This window comes from Euprymna scolopes, chromosome 26 (genome assembly GCF_053919585.1).
Source record: "Euprymna scolopes isolate OS-2025 chromosome 26, ASM5391958v1, whole genome shotgun sequence".
NCBI classification, from domain to species: domain Eukaryota; kingdom Metazoa; phylum Mollusca; class Cephalopoda; order Sepiida; family Sepiolidae; genus Euprymna; species Euprymna scolopes.
The window spans coordinates 59300288-59324477 of record NC_136507.1 but is presented as its reverse complement, the minus strand read 5'-3'; the positions used below and the strand labels follow the sequence as shown (position 1 = coordinate 59324477).

At 34.0% G+C, this 24190-nt stretch overlaps 2 protein-coding genes across 9 annotated transcripts in view; one reads left to right on the top strand and one right to left on the bottom strand.

Moving 5' to 3' along the window:
- Window positions 1-5272, top strand: part of LOC145248088 (uncharacterized) — a 119053-nt gene extending 113781 nt beyond the window's left edge. For both annotated transcript variants that reach the window (XM_080109875.1, XM_080109874.1), the window contains one exon: window positions 4644-5272. In XM_080109875.1, the coding sequence (XP_079966001.1) occupies window positions 4644-4820 (177 nt within the window). In that variant the 3' untranslated portion in view covers window positions 4821-5272. The remainder of the gene's footprint in view (window positions 1-4643) is intronic.
- A 10392-nt stretch (window positions 5273-15664) lies between these two features.
- LOC145248087 (protein TFG-like) overlaps window positions 15665-24190 on the bottom strand; it is a 43402-nt gene continuing 34876 nt past the window's right edge. For all 7 annotated transcript variants that reach the window (XM_080109871.1, XM_080109868.1, XM_080109872.1 and 4 more), the window contains exons 7-9: window positions 23328-23705; window positions 22057-22248; window positions 15665-19902 (exon numbers count right to left, since the gene is read on the bottom strand). In XM_080109871.1, the coding sequence (XP_079965997.1) occupies window positions 22064-22248; window positions 23328-23705 (563 nt within the window). In that variant the 3' untranslated portion in view covers window positions 15665-19902; window positions 22057-22063. The remainder of the gene's footprint in view (window positions 19903-22056; window positions 22249-23327; window positions 23706-24190) is intronic.

Genomic DNA, 24190 nt, shown 5'->3' with positions numbered 1-24190 from the left:
CGCTCAAGATCAGAGGAGAGAGAATCAGAGAGAATTTGGTCATTTATTGCCTTTGATGAGTTGCCATAGATGGTAGTGTCATCAGCATAAATATCAACGAATGATCTAAGTATGTGTTTTGGGAGATCATTGATGTAGATTAGGAAGAGAGTTGGACCCAGGATGGACCTCTGAGGAACTCCAGCATTAATACTGTGGGCTTCTGATTTCTGCCCATCAACCACTACTCTTCTGAACCTATCAGAAAGAAATGATTTACTAATTGAGAAGACATTTCCAGCTATACAGTAGCAGGAGATCTTGAGGAGTAGACCTTTATGCCATACTCTATAAAATGCCTTTGATATGTTAAGGGCAATTTCCTTAGAAAGGAAGCCTTGAAATATAACCGTTAGCACATCTACTGTAGATCTAGCAGAACGAAAACCGTATTGCATGTCACTAAAAAGGTTATTTTTGCTGAGGTAGTTGACTACTTCTCTAATTAGCAGATTTTAGCAACTTACTCATGATGCGCAGGAGACTTATTGGTCTGTCCTGAGAGGGAGGTGACAGATCACCTAAATTCTTAAATACGAATACCAATGAGGTTTTCTAGTGTGTTGGGAAGCAATTCTCCTTACGACAATGCTTAAACAGCTTTGTAAGTATGGGAGCTAATTCTGGATGAATCTTTTTCAGCACTATAATTGGAATGCTTCACTGGAATCAAGGTTTTTGATTAGCTTGGCAACATCACACACAGATATTGGTATGTTGCATAGCGTGCTTTCAGATACAGGAGGACATACGGGGGGGGGACCTTGATCACATAAGATAGAATTAGCTGCAAAGTTCTTGTCAAAGAGTTTGGCTTTGTCTGATACTGACAAGATTACCTCAAATCCATTGATAATGGTTGGGATAGAGCACATGCTTCTGTTCAGGACCCTGTTTGTTATTTGCCAGAACTGGTGGGAATCAAGCCGCTGCTCAATTACTTTGGACTTGATGGACTGAGCATACAATTCTCTTGTGTTCTTTGTTACTCTTTTACAGTGGTTGCTGGCAGTCCTGAAAGCAGCTTTAGTCTCAGTACATCTATTACGTTGAAAGCAATGGAAAATATTTCTGTGCACAATGGTAGTAGCACATTCTGGAGAGAACCATGGTTGATTGTTAGGTTTTTGCTGGAATTTTTTGGAAATGTTGTAAATTTTTGAAGTATACCTCATCTTCAAGACGAAAAAAATTTATCCATAATAATTATATTGAGTGTTCTACTTATAATTGTTCACATGCTTACACATTTTTTATTTTTTTTATTTTACACATTTTATCTTTCTCCTTTTTGTTGTTTAGTAATGAGTTTAAGAAAGATAATTGCTGTCACAAATTTCAGAGTTATTTCTCCTGGGTAGTATTTTTGAATTATGTATGTATTTACTTACATATACTGTTATTTAATATTGTTTAGTGATATTATCCAAGGGCAGGGTACTCTTGTGAATTTCAGAGTTATTTCCCTTGGGTTGTATTCTGTATGTGTTTTTAAACTGTCATTTTTATTTAACTTATTTGTTTATTCATATATTACTTATTTAATGGTTTGTAAAGGAAGTAATAATGGTTAATTATATTATGGGTTTATTTTATTGTGCAGTTATTTATATGTATTTTGTTATTACATGTTATCTTCTATATAAATGTCTTCTGCTGCATGTTAGCGTTCTACATAAATATGTCAGATGCAAGTTTCATGTCTGATATTTCGGCATACGTGCGCATCAAATATTAGTAGTGGATGATAGTATTTGTATTTCTAATATTTTATGCCTGTTAATAGTGCTGTTTGTGTTTATGTAGTTATATATCATGAAGCTGCAATTGAGCTTCGTCTGTTTATTTAAGGGTTGAATTTCTGTATTAACAGTGAATCCTTAATTCTCAGATTACCTAGGTCTCTTTTTGTGACTAGTATTTTTATTTGTATATCTTTGGTGAGGATTGTGTTTATGGAATGAAGACTCCTGGTTGTAGCGTGTTCTTTTACATGCATATCCAATAGCCTAACTGTGCTACTGAAGGAGAACTCCTTGCATATCACACATTGTATTTGATATACTGAGTATATCCGATAACATAAGTCTGTGTTGTTGATGGGGCAATTTGGCACAGTGCAGGATTCGTTGGTTGGTCTTCTAGTTCTGGATAAGTGTTGTCTCAGTGTTGGTCTGGGATCTGTGAGTTGGATATCCAATTTTTCTTTTTGTGGATGGCTGATATTGTTGAACTGTGGTAGTTTGAGGAAACGGGTGTTAGACAGTGAGTATTGTAGTTTTCTAGATATCCTAGTGTGGTATTTGGCATTTGCAGTTCATTCGTTCTGCCCGAGTTGAAAACGTCTAATGGAGGTGATCTTTTCTATTTCACTTTCATTTTTGCATTTTCTACTGATGTAGTTAGCCTCATTCATAGCATATCCTATTTTAGTTTTGGTGGGGAGTGTTGATTTGTAGTTTATGAAGATGTTCCTGCAAGTGCTTTTGTTATAGTGGGTATGTGTGTGTTTCAGTAATGCAAAAGATAAAATCTAGTGAATCACCGACTGATTGCACACCTTGTTCTTTTATTCCTCCTGAAGATGAAGTATACCTTAAAAATTTAGAGAACTTAACACTACATTATCATTCTGATGTGACAAATCATGTTACTAAAAAAAAATTTATAATTGAAAAATATTGAAATTGTTCAATATGGTCACTATTCCTTTTATCTATCTACTCCTGAACCCAGCAGTCTTTTTTCTACAAGATTATATTAGCATAGTCTTCAAACATAACTCTTTTAATATTATGCACAAAGCTTTTAGCACATTACAACATTCTCATTATATAAGTTCTATTTTTTTAGCATAATTCTGTTTTTTTATAATAAAAAAAATAAAAATGGAATTTTTTTTTTGTTGTTGTTATAAGTGGTAGGGTGAGTAATTAGCTTTTTTTTTTCTTTTTTTTTTGCCATGCAGATGACAACTGATTAATCATGTTTTTCAAAAACTGTTAAAAATTCAAAAGTCCATCTAGAATGGTGGAATTTGTTAAAAAAAAAAAATAAATAAAAATAAAAAAAATAGGTCATCTGCTATGCACATTTTTTAAAAACTGAAGATTGTGAACAGATGAGACAGCAAAAATCTTTTTGGGTGCTGCAAATGATTTACTATCGCTTTAAACCAACTAGAATATATTAAATTGCACTTTAATGGGATTTATGCATGTTGTCCACTTCCTAAAATTGGGTTGAAGCAGTTGTTTAGATACTTTCGTCTTGAACAGGAGCAAGGAACATATTCATACATAAAAAAGGAAGAAACTATGATCATTTCACTTACATTTTTCAAGTATGATGAACCTGTCTAAGATGGGTATTTAAACTAGTATGTTAAATCCGAAAATGAACTTATTTCCCTTTTTGCATCTGTTGGAAAATCTTTCAAAAGAGCTTTATAAAATTGAATATTTCGAGTTTTCATTCTTATTTCTACTGTTTTTTACCTTTTGAGTTAGATTTTATATATTCTTCATGTTTCTCTGACATAGTTTTGTAATTGTAATGATTTCACTCCAAACATCTTCTTTTTTAATTCCAGTTGTCTCCCCTTGAAAATGTAAATTTCACACTTAAGCTTGGCAAACCAAATATAATCACATTCTGTTTCTTCATGACGTTTGTAGTTTAGTTAGCTTTTAAAGTTTAACATAAACTATTGATCACCCATGACTTTTTGCTTGTTGAATTTTTTTTTTTTCCTTTGAACTAACAATTTTGGTAATTCTCTATTTACCTTATCCATTCCCTTGATTAGATTCGTTAAAACTATATCAACAATCAAAAACACATAAAATTAAAGAACATTTGTTCAAATATACACACCATAGTTGGGTGCCTCTAAACCCAATCAGCGTCAGTCTCTGATCCACTCTCTTCTAATGTACTTTGAGACATTAGACATAACCTTAGATCCGTGCACAAACTTTCCTGATAGGCGACTGTTAAAGCCAAATTAGAGTACCGAATTGAATCGAGAAAGCCACAAACATTCATGGACTTGTATTGTTACAAAAGAAGAAATAACAAACTGATTACTCATTAAAATTAAAAATAAAACATTACTCCAGCTAATATTTGATAGTTTGGATCTGAGGGTGATATGTTAAATGTAAATAAACTAGATTCACCTAGAAATTAAATGAAAAATTTATTAATAAAAATTTTGTCAGTGGTTAAAAAAAATGGGTTTTTTTAAAAATTTATTTTGTTTCATTTTTGTCTTTATATATAGAATTTAATATTTCGTTCAAATAAAAGAAACAAATTCCTCAAACATTAATTGGGCCAATCATGTTGGATATTTAAAAAAATAAAAAAGTTTAAATCTGAATAAAATTAGAAACTATCAATCACAGATAATGCCATTTATAGTAGTGATCTAGAACCTGGGCCAAGGTTACGTTTGCTTTTTCCGGCAACCTTTTCCGTTGCTTACTGTAAACTGCTGGAAGATGTTGACTCGTCCTTGGGTCAGGTTCTAGATCAGTAACAAACTTTATATATAAATCTATCCTTTTGTTTTTCTAAATTCACTCTCTTTCTGTTTTCAGGGTCAAGGACAACCAAATCAACCACAATATGGATTTAATCCACAACAAGTGAGTTCAGCCACCCCTCCGCCAACAGCTGGTGGTACCGGTAGTGCCAACCCTTATGCCCGGGGTCCTGGTTCCTATGGAGGCACTTATCCCCGACCAGCAGCCAACTACCCTCAACAAAATATATGAAGAAGCAGATATGATTAATAAAATTGCTGACCAACAGTTGTAGGAGATTACAAAAATGCAAAACTTTTAACAGGTTGTTTTTTTTTTTTACCTGATCTAATATCGTTAACTTACAAAAAATAATCAATGGCTTCTTTTTGACAATATTGAAAAAAGAAAAAAAACAAATAGAAAAGAAACCCAGACATCCCAAAGACTTTGAAACAAAAATGAATGAAACTCTAGAAAAATTACTTGTGGAGAGGATAGGGTAAAAAAAAAAAAAGTGGGGTTGGGGGCGCAAAACAAATCTGATTATTGAGCCAGACTTTAAAAACCACTCCCACATGTAACGCTATATATTTTTTGGTTCTGTTGATTAATACAGATAGTACTGTTGGAAATTTGAATTTTTTTTTCTCCATTTATTTTAATTTATTTCTCTTATTATTAAAAAATGTCTTAAATCGTTACTTTTTTTTTTTTTATAAGTTTGAAAACATTTATTGCTATCAATATCAAAAAAAAATTAGACATACCTGAAATACAAAACAAACGAATACAGAAAACAAATTATGTTTCTGAATTTTTGAGATGAGGATTGATTATTTGGATTCTTCAGACTACTCTTCTCATCTTGAGTGTTATTTTCTGTGACATAGTGGATAAAGTACTTGGTAAATTCAGTTGTAAGTTATACTTTTCTGGAGGTTGGAGATTTAATCGTCAGTGCAGGTGTCACTTCCAATACAATTGAGAATTACTTAGGACTTCTACCCAGTCATGGTTGACTAAACGAGAGCATGCAACCCCGCAGATTAAATAAAGGATGCTGTGCAGATTCATGAGTTTGACAAGGTATATCTGAAGAATATTAGAGATTAAATCAACCAGAATCTTGTGAAAATAACAATCGAAACGAGAAGAGTAATCTGAAGCATATAAATTATACAAAAGAAAACAAACATTTGGATGTCCAAGTGGTTGTATGAATCGTGCCCACAATGATCATGTTTCCAGATTGTCCGATCTTCATGAAGTCTTCCTTGTTGACTGTAATGTGAAAGGATCTCCCGCTCAGGTCAGCAATTGATCTCTGGCCTCATCGAAACTGTTGGTTGTGATCGTCTATTCTCCAGGAGTCCTTCACATAGTTTCTCAGCGTCTCATCCCCGTGTCGATTCTGCTGAAAAGCAAATAGCTTCGCACACATGCAAGAAAAAGAAAGACAGACAGACTCAGGGTTTCTAACCATGAAAAAAGTTAATTTCACGAAAGTTCAAGTTTTTACATATATACAACGTTCAGTTCGATTACATCAGAAAATATCAAGATTTTCCCAAAATCTTGATTTTCGTTCTCACGATGGCGGTTAGGATGGATGGAGGGGCTGTGGTGTCCTCCGGGAGTGTGTGTTTCTGGCTTCAATCGGTCTGCTTTGACCCGAGTACCCGCTCTTATACTAAGGTGATGGGATGGGTCTGGCGATCTGATAAACCAATCAGCGTTCAAGACGCTTTCTGGGAAATCGCCGGATACATTTTGCGTGTGTGCATCTCAGCAATTTGTCCGCAGTTTAAGCTGGGATCAAAAATGAAATCCTTTTCACACGACCTCAAAGGGTCAAGCCCTGTCACTCAGAAACCCAGAACGTCTGAGCTGGGCTTCCTGAGGCCAAATGCATGTCATCGCTCCTTATTCTGACATTTCCTGTCATTGTCCCAAATAATAAAAATATGTCTGTTTTATCAAATACAAACTCGTCCTTTTTTATAGGTCATCTGCCGCTGTCCGGGATTCAGTTAACATTTAACAGACAATCTCAGCATATGTACCCGGTCTTACTTAGGGTTTTAGGGGATTTTAACCTCCCCAGTGGGGAACAGTATCGCTCCTCAAGACAGTCACGTCATAGTAATATCTGTAAGATTGCAAATTTTTAACCCAACACTTAGAATAGCAAGTTTCGGTAGTTGTGTATCAAGTTGAAGATTTGGTACAGAAAACGAAGGAATGGCAGTTGCACATATGCAGAAGCAACATTATTATCTTCACGCGTCATGGGATTCCAATTCCGAACCTAACAGTTTACAGAAATTCTCGAGTTTCTGATAGTTAAATGCAGGCTGTGGTTTTGAAAAAAAATTGAGATGAGCTGACGACCTCGACAGAGGACTTTAGATGTGGCCATTAGTGCTTTGTTTCTCTTGAGTTTGTTTCCAGTTGTTTTATTTTTTATACCCCCTGAACCCATGCAGTTGCCAAGACGACACCGCCATAAGAGAAGATGAAAAAAGACCACAGAATCGGCATTAGTCAGTGATAGTTGTCAAACAAGGGAGCATGTGGCTGCAGAGGCATATTACTAGAAAAGAACGGATCTTAATTTGCACCAGTGGCCTGTTAACTGAGTAGTTATGGCACTACTATGTTGCCACTGCCCTTAGCACAGTGAGAAACAGTTGGATTAGGGGAAAGAAAGTGTCTCTCAATATGAAAGGTGAGTTGGAGATTCGTTTAGTTGCTTCGTGCTTATTTGTTCTACTTTCAACTGATTTGAATAATTTAGTTGGAAATAAACATTTTCTTTTTACTTCTTTTCAACAGTTTTCATTATCTTGGTTGTCATTTTTCAAAGTTTCAGCCTTTATATACTTTGGTTACCACAAAACTGTATATAATCTGATTTTGACAAAAAATACACAGAATTCAGATTACATCTGTACTGAATAGGTTCTGTTCTTGTCCAGAATTCCCCCTATACCTATACACAAAGTTTTTTTGTTACAATGACATTGATATTAAAAAAAACTACTTTTTCTATTTAAAAATTATTAAAACAAATTTCTTAATATACTCAGTCATGGATATGCGAACGACTAAATGAAGGTTAACTAATTTTCAGATTCCTTTGAAAAACAAACTTTAATTATTCATTTTTATAGTTTCCCATTTGATGTTTGGTTTCATTTACGCTTATTTTTATTGGTCCGATTTATCGGAGAGGCAGTGGCTTCCGTACATCTGTTAGTCCGGACTATTGCCAGATAACCGTCCATTAGTTTTTCTTGAAATTGCACCACAAATTGTATTTCATTAAATAGGTGTGCGCAGTAAAAAAAAAAAAAAAAAAAAAATTTACAAAAATTCCCGTTGTGCCCCCAGGAGCTCAAGAGGTCAAAAATGTCCCAAAATGACACATTTTTCCCAATTACTTATCCATCCATTAGATTTTTTTCAAACTTGGTCAAAATGTGGAGCCCATTGTTCTTTATATAAATCTAGTATGGGTGACCCTGGCAAAATTCTGGTTTGCATCTCTGGGTACTTTCAGTGCTAAAAACGCCTGTATGTAGCTCTTTTTTCATATTTCTCAACAAAAACTTGATATATCTGATTATATAGTTGTTTTTCACACTGGTCAACTCAAATATACATGTGTTAAGGCCTGAAACTGCACCGTTATACATTTACACTGGGATTTGGCATTTCCAGGGGCTCAAAAGAGGTAAAAAAATACCCGAATAATGACCAAAAATGACACTTTTTGCCCCATAGCGTTTGATCCATCCATTAGATTTTCCTGAAACTTGGCCAAAATGTGGAGGCTATTGTTCTTAATATAAATTCAGTATGGGTGACCCTGGCAAAATTCTGGTTTGCATACCCCTGGGACTTTTAGGGCTAAAAAAAAACATGCCTTTTTGGAGCTCTTTTTTCATATTATTCAAGAACTTGATATGTATATCTATATAGTAGTTTTCCATGGTGCTGAATTCAAATATACATGATACATGTCTTAAGGCATGAAACTGCATCGTTTGTCCATTTTCACTGGGATTCGACATTCCCAGGAGCTCAAAAGGGGTCACAAATGCCTCAAAATTGCAAAAAATGACACTTTTTACCTCATAACATTTGCCCTATCCATTTGAGTTTTCTGAAACTTGACAAACATGTGAAGGCAACGTTGGCCCTTCACACTTCTCACATTCATCATTTCTTCAGTATTTTTTGTGGTTTCATCTCACATGCAGCACAAGAGGGAGACCATGCACGCACAGCTTGTTTATGCGTATTTTCTACATTGTGCATAATCATATAGCATTTAGGATGAAAGTTTTAAATCGTACACATTACATAAGTGACCTTGTCTGTGTGTATATGGAACTATTTCAACTAAAATCTTGTTAATTTTTGGTCTGGACTTGAAACTTCATATATAGGGGATTTGGACCTGTGGAACAAATTCTATTTGGTTTAAAATTAGTATAAAAATGTTGCGAGTTTGTCTCTGATGTATCGTTATTTTCATGGAAAGTGTTCGAGTGAGCTTCAATCTATGGTCCCCCCCCCTCGCCAAACTTTCACAAGAAACACTCGTCTAGCTGTAAACACTATCAATAATTCCCTCGACTCTTTATCTGTGCCTAAACCTAAACGTAGATTCCATGAACAAAGCTTCTTTCTTAGAACTGCACGCCTGTGGAATTGTCTTCCGTTTTCCTGCTTTCCAGCTGACTACAATATGGTTGTCTTCAAGTCTAACGTAAATAAGTTCTTGATGAGCTGTTCCATATAAGTTATCAAATTTACCAAATTTTCATTACTAATGATTACTATATTGTCCAATTTCTACTGTACACTCTTTAACCCTTATCCTTGAGTGGCCTCTTGGCCTTGATAATGTGGTGATGCCTATGTAAAAAAAAAAAAAAAAATAGCTGCTAGGGGGTCACAATTGTAAAAAGAAAAAAATATTGACTATGGCAGGAGTAAGTCAACTAAACCTGTTACTTTTACGCGTACACAAATATCCATTTATATGTTAAAAGTCACTTAATTTTTCTTATCAATCTGTCAATAACTTTAATAATAACGACTAGGGCTGGAGTGCTAAATGCTGTTACTTCGATTCTAGCTAATGGTACCAAGTCATTTTTTGAAAGTTTGGAACTCATTACTATATATTAGGTACAATATAATAATCTAATAAGGTTTCAGACTACTACTATATATATTAGATACAATATAATCCATAAAGGATTAGCTTTATAATAAATACAAATTCTACTTAAAACATATTTAAGCATATTTTACGACTGGGCAATGCTGGGCGGCCTTCTTGTCAAAAACTAAAGAAGAATGTGTATGATGTACATACCTGTGACCATAAATATATTCCAAGAAATCATGTAAATTGATCAAGTAGTTTTATTTTAAAACTAGCAGGACCTGTTAACCGACATTGCCTGGTGGAAGCATCCTTCCCCTTGTAAAAAATTAAAGTTCAGTTGCTTGTTGTTGCCTAACCCTCAACCTCCTCATGTTGAGAACAGCTATCAGAATAGACACCCCATTTTGTGTGTAGGGGGGGGGGAGTCGAAATATTTGCCCCGAATTTAACTTTGACAATCATGGTCATGATACCCACCAACAAAAAAAATTGGCAGGGGGGGGGGGGTAGTGTCGGTTGGATAGAATTAGATTTGTTCCTCACGCGTGTGTATAAATCTGGTGGCCACTGATTTAAAGTGCATAATACAAGTTTTTATATCTCAAAAACTACTTGTATCTGCTAAATTTAAATGAGATTTTCCTAATCAGCTTAGTCGAAAACCTATAAAAGTTATTTTTAAAGAAAAGTGTGGAGGTGGAGCTATGGTAAAAATTTATGTATAAACAAAGGGGTAGTTTGTACAGTTTAATTAAGACATTCAAAAATGAAAATATCCAAAAAAAGGTTATATTGTACGTATCCATTTTGGACTGAAGATCTCTGAAAAAAAATTTCATTTAATTTGATCGAGTAGTTTTTGTTTGTTTTTTTTTGTTTTTTTTACAGCGGAAAAAACACGTTCTTATGAGAGCGTGTTGAAGTCAGCCATTATGGAATTTGTTGACACGCCACGGGGATATAACTCCATGACACTCATCTTTATTACTTGCTTTTCTTCCTAAAAATCAAACCTTTTGCTCGGTATCATAAATTGTTTTTTTGCTGTAAAATAAAAACTACTTGATGAAATTAAGTGAAATTTTTTTTCGGAGAACTTCATTCCATAATGGATACATGCAATATAACCTTTTCATGATATTTTCATTTTTTAATGTCTTGATTAAGCTGTACAAGTGCCAAAAAAGGTAATATGTGCAGTGTCGATAAAGAGAAGTAAACAAAATACTCCACAGAAAGTATAATTTGTCTAAAATCAAACATGGCTAATCTGAATAGACACCCCATTTTGTGAGGGGGGGGGCCCAAAGTATTTGCCTCGAATTTAACCTTGATAATCGTTGTTAGGGTACTTACCTGCAAATACTATAAACCAACAAAAAAAATTAGGGGATGGCAGTGTAAAAGAAAACAAAAAAAAATAGTATCATGTAAGGTTAACTAAGCTTCTCTAAGATCAAAAAATAACAAAAAACAAAACAATGGTACCTGTACAAGTTGGGGGGGGGGAGGTGGGGATAGTAGCGTGTTGTTAATGTGTGCATAATTAAATGTAAGGTTATCAGTATTTAATTTTCTGTTTAGTAGCGATTATTTTTTTTTTTTTTTGTTTTTTAAACAATTGCCTCCTGTAGAGAGTGCCGCCAGATTTGAAAAGTTCTGGAGCATTCGTTTATGTATTAAGAGGTAGATTCTGGAATAATCAAATTGTCAACTCTAAGCCAATGAGAATGGGTGTAATTTGAGAAGGGAGAATTTATTATATTTGAATCCAGGAATAGAAAAATTATGAATTCATGATCCAGTTATGAAGAGTGCAAATATAATATCTGTAGAATGTGTGTGTTTCCTCCTGGTCTTGACTTAGGGTGGTAGGAAGACTTAATATTTAGGGTGAAAAATAGGAAAAAAATAAAAATGCTGCGATAGTGATGATGTTGCTCTTAGGATATAATGTAGGATTTTATTAGAACGACTAATTATGTCTAAAATGTTCTAAAGTTACATAAGATAGTGGTTAATAGTCTAGACGTAATAAATTTGTATGTTGCATATGTTGTTGCAAACCTATATTATCTAGGGGTATATAAACAGTTGTAAGAAATAGTACAGATAATATCTACGATTTGCAAAGGGATATCGTGTCTAGATTTATTTTGATTGACTTTTATAAAATTTGTGCTATTTCGTTCTGTCCTGTGTTTGTTCGGCTTTTTAGTATAAATAAAATGAAACTGATTGGGCCAAGTTGATACCTTGGCTTCCTCACCAGGGACGTCCAGAAAGCAATATCAGGTTCGATCAATGCGGTGAAAATCGTCACATCAGACAATTGCTATTCATTTGGACACGCCCCTTTTTTTTTTTATGGGGAGCTGGTTTTCAACCCAACATCTTGAGGAAACAAAACACTGCCTCGCAGCCAAAGTTAACTGCGAGATTTCATTTCCCCTATGGCGTGATGTTTGACCGCATTAAATTTACGCACACCTGTCACATAACCTTTTAATTATTCAATTTCTTCCATTCTCATTCTACTGTTTTCGTAGCGTCAAGGTAAGTCATCACACTTTTTTTTTTTTTTTCCGCCTTTGCCTCAAGAATTGCCTACCAAAACTTTTTTTTCATTTTATACCTGGGAAATGCTGGGCATCCCCGCTAGTCTATAATAGAAATCTCACCTGTCTATTTAAATATATGTATGTTTTCCTAAAACTTTCAATGGAGGAAACGGATTTTCATGATCGGTATCATTTTGAAGCTTGACGTCTCGGACGACAAATACCGAAAAATTGGCCAAAAATATTAATCCCTTCACCCTCAACTGGGCAGTTTTCTACAAGGAGGGGGTCGATCTTTTGCAAGTCATCGTATCAGTTGGATTGACTTTGCCTAATTTTAACATTCCGAACTCCCGGTCGTGTCATGGAGTAGCGGTAAGACGCCAGATTTTCTTTCACTTTTTCTGCCTTTGCGTCACAGGTTCGAGCCTGCCTGCCTGCCTACTACCACTTTTTAAAAAAAAAAAAAAAAAAACACCTCTGCCTACTGTTTTAATGGATTGCTAAGCATTGGTTAAAAACAATTCTTGGTGTTAAATCTGTAATTTATATGTGCATTGAACCATTATTCACAGTCAAATGATGGTTGGAGATGTAAATGTTTAAAAGATGGATTTTGCCGTTTAATATGAAAACGTTTTTTCTTTTTTAGTGAAACAAACTTTCCTTACAGACAATTATAATTTATATTTGTAGTAACAATCTTTTAGTTACAGGTTTTACACAAAACTTGAACTCGGCAGCCATTTTCTTTATAGACTGCTGGGTGTATATATTACTCACTTCTACAAAAAATTGACAACAGCATTTTTCTTCATTAATAGGATTATTTTGCTTTGCCATTTTTAAATTAACATGTCACTCAATAAAATCCCAGCACCACTAATGAAAAAAAAAAAAAATCCATGATTTTTATAAAGTACAACTTTCAAACAGCACATGTCAAAATTAGAACCAAATTAAATTATTAATTTATAAATTATAATGACGTAAGTGAAGTTTTTGAAAATCTTTTGATTGCAATACTTGCTTTTTGGCTTCTCATAATATCCATTTTTCCAAAAGCTGCCCATCCCAATGCTATCCTTCTCTTTATCTCAGGGAGGAGATCTCCATCTTTCGTAATTTTCTTTCCGAAGTAGATGTAGCTTTCATTTTCCTCAATGGTCTTTCTATCAACAATTATTGGCGACTTGCCAGCGTGCTGGTTCAACCTTACCGTGGTCTTCCCAAGATGGATGTTGAGGCCAACCAATTTGCTCTTAGAGTGGATGTCATTTAGAATATGAAAAGCAAGTATGGCAATCAAACGGAGGATCTTCAATGAATATATACTACCTGTACCACCTTCTTTGATGAAGCAGCATTAGGTCGGCTATCAGAAATAGGGTGAACAGTGTTGCGTCCTGGCCCCAACACTGTTCACCCAATTTCTGACAGCTGGCCTAATGCTGCTTCATTAAAGCATAGAAGAAGGTCTTCATCCACACACGCTCTGATGGGAAACTGTTCAACCTTGCAAGACTGAAGGCCAAGATCAACACAAGGAAGGAACTGATAACAGAACTATTGTTCACAGACGACACTGCTCTGATAGCTCAAAATCAAGCTCAGATGCAAAGGATAGTTGATAGCTTCTCTCAAACAGCCGGGAAGATAGGCCTACAAATCAACATAGAGAAGACTGAAGTGATGTATCAGCCCTCACCAGATAACAACCTGCAAGAGCCTATAATAACAATCAACGGCAAGGTGTTAAAAACTTCAAATATCTTGGAAGCACTCTAAGCACTGATAACCGTGCTGACAAAGAAATAAGCTGACAAATCCAAAGCGCATGTGTCTCCTTTGGCAAGCTAGAAAAGAGGCTCTGGACAAGGGCTGGTATCGGGCTAGAGATGAAGTGCAGAGTCTACAAAACCATTGTCCTGCCAGCCCTGTTGTACTCAGCAAAGACCTACACTGTATAGAGAACACATAAGGAGATTGGAAGCCTTCCAGCAGAGACACCTGAAAAGGATCATGAAGATCAAATGGAGTGACTACATACAAAACACGGAAGTTCTCAGAAGAGCAAACCTAGATAGCATGGAAGCTACTATGCAACTACGATGGACTGGGCACATTACTAGAATGGAACAACCGAATCCCAAAGATGATCTTCTACGGGGAACTGGAAAATGAAACCCTCAAGGTAGAAGGTCAGAAGCTTCGCTACAAAGATGTAAAGTGGAACCTGAAGGTAATGAACATTAATGTTGAGAGTTGGGAGGAACAAGCCAAAGAAAGGAGTGGTTGGCGGAACAGTCTCCACAAAGGGAAGAAAGAAATAGAGAAAGATTGGAGAAGCTTTAGAGCTGAGACACTATAAACGACACAACCCTGGCACCCACATATGCAGTGCCTGTGACTGGATGTTTCATACAGAAAGGACTATGCCAACACAGAAGGATAAAGCACTGAGGCCCCGACTACTTATCGTCAAGACTGACGGACTGCATGATGATGACCTATGGCAGTAGTGAAACATGAACCATGAGTCTTGCCAAAGTGAAATCTTGGCAGTGGCACAAAGGAAGATAGAGAGGATGATGTTGGGCATCACTCGACAAACATCTGGATCCGCCAACAAACAACAGTTATTGACATCAATACCGCCAAGCCTATGTGCCCTGCCCATCTGTGTTTGGCTGTCACAGATGGGCAGAGCACATAACCAGACAACAGATGGTCCATTAGAACAGAATGGACACCTCATGAACATAAGAGGCCAAAGGGAAGACTAAGAAGAAGGGACGACCTGATACAAAACACGGGTCCCACATGGCAGCGGATAGCTCGGCACAGGGAGAAGGGTTCTTCATTGAGTGATAAAACCCTGATTAATTGAAGTGAAATTACTGTTTAAAATTTTTAAAGCAATGAAAAATCTGAATTTTGTGTGTTGATAAAAGCATTGCTTTCTGATGGGGAAAAATACTATTAAAGTAATGGCTTGAAAAATAGTATTCAGACTGTTAGAAACAACAGTTAAGAGGTTGTATGCTGACTTTCAACATTGGTTTACATAAATGATGCCGAATGCTGAGGTCGCCCTAGGAAACAAAAAAAATCTATAAACTCGTTTTGAAAGATCAGGAGACATTTTGCATGAATATTTGTCAATGAGAAAAAGGAGTTCAAAGTGGATGCTGCATTTTCTCAGAGTTAATCAAAAACAATAAAGAAAAAAAATAAGTTGCTGATTATTCAATGTTTGCAACTGTTTTAACACAAGATTTCTTATGTCAATGATTAATCGGCCAAGAGTTAAGGAAAAAAACAACAAAAAAAACAAAACAGAAAGCAAATTATTTTAACAAATTTATATTCTAAAACCAAATCAACCTGTTTGACATGGTTCATTTTATAGCATGCAATGTTCAAAATTTATTTTGTAAAATTAAATAAAAATAAAAAAAAACTTTAGTGCTTCTGTAGATTCGTGAACTTTTAAATCAACGCATTTCACGTGAAGACATTATTGCATACTTATGTGTCAGGTTAAAATTAGCATAAATTAAAAAAAATTATAAAAATGATCCAGTAGATGTGCTAGATATATTTTTAACAACATTCATAATTAAGTTCTAAGATTCTATGTATAAAAATGGCAGACCTTTTAATTTAAATCAAGGGAGACAAGTTATTTTCTCATACAGAATTGGCCACAACTCTTCCACATTAAAACATACGATAAAACTCGATAAATTTTATTTTTAATTGTAATTATTTTTCTATTGGATTATTTTTTGGAATTTATACTAATTTTGACATGACCTGTATGTAATGTTTTCACCCGAAATGTTAGTTTACAAGATTTCCAATTTACACATGCACCAAAACTTACTTAAAATTAGCACATAATATTTTTAGTTTACCCCTTTTCAGTCTAAGTTACAAAAAAAAAAAAAAAAAAAAAAAAAAGATTTTTATCAGTCCTTTTTTTATTTATTCATGTATCATCATTGAAAGAGGTCCTTTCCATAGACTGGTTGGACAACCAAGGCAACTGTTCAAATCTCACCCCACTCCAGCTTTTGTGAAAATGAAAAATATCACAAAAAATTATTTGATTTGGTGTTCTCATTCTAGTATTAAGAACTTCCCATTGCAAAGAATGGGAAGGTTTTGAAAAAGTTTTGGTGCAAGTCCAGAATTCAACCTACATTAAAATAAAAATAAATAAAAATCTATGTATGTGTCCATGTATAATAAAAAAAAAATTAAAAAAAAAAAAAAAAAAAAAAAAAAATCATTCAAAACATGTAAATTGACCCCTCCCCCCCCCTTTTTTTTTTTTTGAAAAGATAGAAAATCAATTTTTTTTTATCTTTAACAAAAATCATAGCCATTACAAGGCTGATATTGGTCTATTTCTGGAGAGGTTGTCAAGGGGGAGGTAATCAGTAATGAATCTTACCTTTTCAGGAATAAGGGCGTACTGAAATAATGTTATCTAAAAATTAATTCTTAAAACGTATTTAAAAAATAAAATTGAATTGAGTTGTTTCGTCTATTTATTAAAAGATGGCAGATTCCTCAAAGAACCTGATTTTCTCATGATTTTGGAAATATGACATTTTCGTTCTGTGATGTATACATATATTATAAAGATTTTTCTGTATTTTTGTTTTTTTAATTAGATTGAATTCTGGACAAGAACCACTAAAGTTTCTAACGAAAGTCTCATCTCACACGCACACGCAGGGGGCTGAAGATCAAACTGTTAATGCTATTTGATCTTTATAACCAAAGTAATGAGATGGATTCAGGTCTCTTGAGCAAATGGTATTTATAGAATGAATTGAAACTCTGCTTCAATGACAAGATGAATTGGAAGAGTCCATTCCATTTCCTAAAATCTTTTACTGTTGGGGAATTAGAGACCGCACTAACCAACAGGTAATATCGTTGATAATGTGCAAACAATGTTTAGGCTGACTCTGACATACCCTAAGATTGGCCCAGAAAGAATTGAGAATGAAGTGCTCCAATGGACCACAAATGGAAAAAGAAGACCGAAAATGAACTGGAATCAAGAGATTTGATTGCAAGTAGAAGGACACTTGTGAATTTGGCTTCAGATTAAAAACTATGGTATTCTTTGACTGCCTCATACATTGCAGAATGTTATGGTTCCTAGATCTAAGTTAGATTTTAAAGCTTTGTTGCCTTCGGCTGTGATTCACAAAGTGTTTATTTAAATCATTATTTTACTAATGAAGGACTCCTTTATCAAGGCCAAAAAACACAATGATAATTGATAATGAGATGAGCAGATTAACAATCAAATAATGATGAATATTATGAGAGGATTGTAAGTCTCTACATCACCCACTTAAAATGAGAGCCGCTTTGTAAAACAGCAATTCTTCCCCCTTTGTCAGTAATCAATCACTATAATTGGCAGAACCTGATGATTGGGAAGTGATCACGTTCTAATTGGATATACAAAAGGAGAGAGAGAGAGAGAGAGCATGAGGTTTTGTGACATCTGAAATTTGTGGCATTATGGATAAAAAAGATGGTTTGATATTGGTTGCAGGGAAAATAATTAAGTGTCGGCAGCAAAGTAGTTTCCAGGAATAACAATATTACATTTTGGATTGTGTTCCATTCTTAATTCACGAAGTAGTTTGTCCATGAAGAGGTCTAAAAAAAAAAAAAAAAAAAAAAAAAAAGCACACGAACAGTCAGTTCATGTCTATTCGGCTGTCTTGCTTGAGTATCTTCAGATATAAAGTTAGACAAACTTTTCTTTTCTCTTCACACCAACAAGGCTGCCCTTTGACAGATTAAATAATGGGCCTGATTCCTAAATAACCAAGTCTGACAATATCTAGAACTATGTAGTTTTTCTTTTTTTTTTTTTATATTGTTTTCAAAATGGCTGACACTACAGCTGCTCTTCTGTTACTCAAAAAAGAAAAAAAAAATTGATTTTCTTTAAAAATAAAACCACTTGTTCAATTTACGTGAATATTATACTTTCAGTTCATCACAGCTACATAATACAGATTTTTCTTTATTTTCGTTTTTTAATATAGAGGGAAACTTTTAAAATTTTTTTTCCACAACAGCAAGGCTGTCCGCAAGCGTAGATTGAAGAAAGGGTCTGATTCGTTAATGACAAAGTCTTACAATTTTTGGAAGATGCTAAGTTTGTCAGGACGATAACATTCATAATGAGAATACCAATAAACAAAGGAAAATAATTGATTACTCTTAGTTCTGAATTTTTTTATGCTTTCTCCTTTGCATGCTTAAAAGTTTAAAAAAATTTATATATTTCTATTTCTCTCTCTCTCACACACACACACAGTGTGTGTGTCCCAAAATGATCCGACACATTTGTAAGTAAAAAAAAACAATTAAAGAAAATGTATTTTTATTTTTTGGATATACGTAGAATGCCATTTTATTTTAGTTAGGTCAAAATTCATATCTGTATTTAATTTATGCATTTTTCTTTTTTAAGGACATGTTCCCAAATCATTTGATCTCTTTGTGTGATATTGATTGGCACACAAGATCACCTGATCTAAAACCCTGCAATGTTTTTTCTTATGATATTTGAAGTCAAAAGTCACCGCCTTTGATCTCTTGAAGAATTAAAACAAGCTATTTATGAAATTGCTGCTATTCCACTCAAAATGATGTATCAAGTTATTGAAAACTTTTGTGAACGTCTACAATCGTGTGTTAGCAATGATGGGAAACATTTGGCCAATTTGATATTTAACGACTGTGTGAAATAAAATGGGATTCTATGTAAATTTAAAAAAAAAAAAAAAAAAAGTATTTTCTTTATTAAATTATTTCATTTTTTGTTTTCATTAACAAATGTATCATATATATATATATATATATATTTCTATTATAAATAAGAAAACCATAAGAAAAACTTCCCACTCTTATTTTGAGATTAAATAAATATGGGTTCTTCAGAATTCATCCATATTAAACAAAAATTAAGAAAAATCTGTTTGATGTACATACCTGAAACAAAACGAAAACAGCACATTCCAAAACTCATAAATTGATCAAGTAGTTTTATTTTTATAAAGAAAATCATTTGTAAGTGATTAATGAGAATTCATAGGCATTACAACATAAATCTTACAAGTTTGAATTATTGAGTTATCTCCCTGTTTTTTTTCTTTTTTTTTTTTTTCTAAATAGATTGTTTTCAAAATGGCGGACAAGACACCCGTTCCTCTGTTACTTATAAAATAAAACTACTCGATCAATTTATGTGATACTTGGAATATATTTTCATTTCTTCATGGCTACATACATAATAGATTTTTATTTATTTTCGTTTCTTAATAAAGAAAGAATTTTGGATAAGAACCTAAATTTGTCCTTTTTTTTTTTTTTTTTTATTGATTGAAATGCTTTGTAAGTGACAAAAGATGAAAACAATGACAGCCACGTTTCATCAATAATCACTTAACCAGATCAAGGTGAGTGTCTATTTCGGTCCAGCCGAGTCATCAACAGAAGGCCACGTTGTTCAATATGCTTACATTTCTTCAGAAATCTGCACGTAAACAAACAAAAAATTTTTTTTAAAAATAATTCCAAGCATGAATTTCTTTAAACATTATTTTTAATTTGTTACATTTGTTTTAAATAACGAAGATGATAGAATATAGTTGCTGACATACTCTTTGTAGAAGACTCCAAAATCGCACCTCTAGATGTAGCACTATGCAAGAAGTGTCTCGGCTGATTTGATCATGCCAAGTGCAATCAACAGAGCTGGTATCATGGACATTGATCGTCTATGCAAGACCTAGGCTGCAACTATCAAGGACTTGAAGGCTTGGCAACTTTGTAAGCGGGATACCACGAATCGAACTAAAATGACAAACAGACGTCCGAGCAGCCATCAAAAGGCAGATCCATGCAAGCCATGGAAACATACCTATAAGTAAATAGTTAATCAGTTACATGTATAAGTGATGGGATAATCCATTATTCCCTCCCCTAGATTCCAATACAATTACTGATTCTGTTCTAAATTCCCGATTCAGATACAGAAATATTTTTTCAACCACGGTGATTTTAGTTTTATTGGTAGTTTAAAAATCAATAAATATCATTTCATCATTAATACGAGTTATGTAGAATTAAATTTTAAACAAATTAAAACTATAAAAATAATCATTTTTGGCATTGGAAAATAGGCAAAAAAATATTTGATTCCAATACCCTATAGGGTATCCCACTTTTTGGATTCGTGATTTCAATTCATCACCTCAATACTTACATAACCTGTCTACAACTGGATAGTTAGTCAATGATTGAATCTTAACTTTAAGATCAGGAAACATATCTTAAAAGTCATAGTAGCAGTGACAAGTGCATCAGGTATGTTCTTAATCTCTTATCTGAATTGTCTGTTTTCTTCTTGCTGATTATACAAGCTGCCTAAAATAAGTTTCCAGACTTTTTTGTACAGGCATTTAAAATTGTTGTTGACTTTTGAAAATTAAGTATGTTTTTGCTAGACATCTTATTAGGTGACTGACCGAAACAAGTCGGAGAAACTGATTGAAGGCGTCAGGTACATGATCATGACAACTCGTATCTTCACAGATTATTTCTAACTCATCACATTTCTCCACTCACCTCCTTTCCTTGTTTGTAACTTCGTAGGTGGCTTTTTAAACCAACTGCAGATTTGTATGACTTGTAACCCAATTCTACTTTATGTCACGTTTGCATAGAATTGTGACCGTATGCTGCTAACATATTGCTTGTACACTTCTCCATCACCATAAACCCATTTCGGGTGAATGCTGCTGCAGGTACAACCATAAAACTAAATAAAGTTTGTGTGATAGACGAGATCACACAACTGTACGTTATTAAATTATAATGACCAATGCTCATATTACACCACTATGCCTCTACGAGCCTCCATCATTATTACAAGGTGAATGGATTAGTAATCACATTTTAATACAGCAGTTTTACATCAGTTTCATTCTTGAAAGGTTGAGAAATCTCATCTATCGTAGGTCATTACACAAAACTGAAACTTTCTAAATAGATCTCATTCATGTTGAATGACTGTCATCGCGATGGAATCTGGTTTTAAGGTGCCAGTAAATTACCTTTTTACACGTCTGCTCCAAATACTTCTGCCATAATAATATCAGGAGCTGATTTAGTTGTTAAGAGGCTGTTTGATATTCTTAGTTGAGGATATATAAACGGCTAACTAGAGCTTATTCTCAACAATTTTTTAGATAACTTTCTTGGAGATATATATCCTTCGCTGAACAATAAAGATTAATAGACATTTATTTGTGTGTGTCATATATATATATATATATATATATACACACATACACACACATATATATGCACATACACACATATACTTATTTTCCATATGGAAAATTGAATTACTAACATAATTTGATGATTATATATGAATATATCCAGATAAATAGTGAGTGTAAACATTGGTGAAGCATACTTTACACTTCACTTGTCATTTTTCACATACACGTTATTCAGTTTTTAATTGTTTTCCAAAAAATTAAAGACAGTTTGCTTTTTTGTTTGCTGTAATTTGATGTATGGTTAACAGAGCAAAAGAGGTTAAAAAAAAAAAAAAAATAAATAAATAAATAAAATGGTTCCGTTATATAAATAAATACTGGTGGTGGGTTGTGCTTACCTGTTTGCTAAGAGCCATAGGGTTGGTGTGGGGGTGTTTGCTGCTGTTGCATATTCGGTGAATATGGATAATTACTGTTAGGGTTAAAACCGCTATTGAAACCCATACCTCCTTGGGATCCAGTATCTGATGGCAAAGATTGGCCATATTGTTGGCTGGGATAAGACTGCTGTTGTTGGCAAGATGGGTAACCTTAATAGAAAAGAAAAAGCATCTTTTTGGCATAAAAAAAATGTTAAACTGCAATAAAATTATACTCGAAAGTAAAATGATTATTTGATTATAGAAATATAATTTTTTTTTTTACTTTAAATCTAAGATAAATGGCGATTTTTTTTCTTTTAAACAGATATTAGTTATTTAATATCCACCTTCCCCAATAAACAAAACGGATGAACTAAAAATAGAGATTATACCTCTTATAAAACAACTTTCTTGAAGGATCTAATAATAAATAAATAAAAAATACATAACAAGATAAATGAATCAGAAAATATTATTTTTTTTCACCATTTTTAAATGAGTTCTTGCATCTCTGTGAGACTTTGTAAGTCAATTTGTAACTTCTGTTTTGTATCACGTTTAAGTTTTGAATATGAATTTTGTTGATCCGTCACAGTTTGAATTTAATTTCTCATCATGAAATCTGCAGGTTTTTCAGAATATGTCAAATGCATCCAAGCACCTCGATAAAATTTTCATCATCAATAGATTCATTCTTGAGTAGTGATCCAGAACCTGACCCAAGATTGTGTCGGCATCTTTCGGCAGTTTACGGTAAACTACTAGTAAAAGCAGATGCACTTAGGCAATCAGCAAACAATGTTAATAGGAAAAAACTAATAAAAACTGGTTAAAAAAAAAAAAAAAAAAAAAAAAAAAATTTTTTTTATTCATAGCCGTTTCCATGTTTTCATCTTAAACAAAAAAAAAATATTTTGTTGAAAAAAAATTTTCAAATATATTTTTCTTAAAAACAAAAAATGAAATAAAAATATTTTGTTCATATAATTAAAATTGCAGTAAATCTTATCTTACTGTGTTAAAGTTTTGTTTTCAGCATTTTAAATTTATCTCCGGGCAGTGTTCACATTGGCTTTTCTGGCAACTTTTCTAGTGGCTTACCATAAACTACCCGGAAGATGTCAACGTGGCCTTGAGTCAGGTTCTGGATCAGTACCAAAAATTTCATTGTTACAAGGTGCAGATTGAATAGATGCATTTTAAGAATTAATCCATTTTTGTTTTTTTAAAATGAATGATCTACTCACCAGACTGTGGCATCTGTCCAGGGTACATGGGTCTTGGTGGTGTCTGAACACCTGCATAGCCCATCTGATGACTGACTGGTTCATGTGACTGTTGTGAAATATATGGTTGATTTCCCTGCACCATTGGGACTGGAGTTGTATTTGTTTGCCTAGGAGATGGTGCACGAGGGTTGGATTGCATATGAGCTGGACTTGGAGAACCACGGTATGGAGACATGTGTGATGGTGGGGTGGCGGCTGCGGCTGACTGGAGATGGGAGTTGCGACTGGCCACTGAAGAAGAACCGACACTGGATATACTGTCAGGACTTCCTCCGCGAGCCTCCATAACTTGTGCAGGTGAAAGGGAAGCAGCGGGACTTGGTTTCTCTGTTGGGCCTAAATGGCAAAGGAATTTTATAAACTAAAGTGGGCAGTGCTCAACAGATTATAAGAAGGACTAGCATGAAAAGCAACATAAGAGTAAATGTGAAACAAGTCGAAAGATTGATAAAAATCTGAAAGGTTATGAAAAATTTATTGGATTGGATTTTCTAAATTCTAAGTGGAATGGAGTTTCATGATGAAAAGAAGCGTTAAACTTGAGGCAATATTAACTAAGGGGTATGTGTCACTTAACAGTTTAAACATTGCAATTTCTTTACACAAATGGAAAATATGTCTAGGACATAAAAAAACGCATAGCTTGATGCCCAGTGAGGGTTGAGGACATGAGTTGCATAGAAAGAAATGATAGGAGAATGACACAGGGTATGCATAATATGAGTCTTAAAAAACAGGCTTAGATCTGTTAACCTCAGATGAAGAATAAATCTGGACAGTATATGTGCAGAACAGGAGAATTTGTTGGTTTGGTCACATTG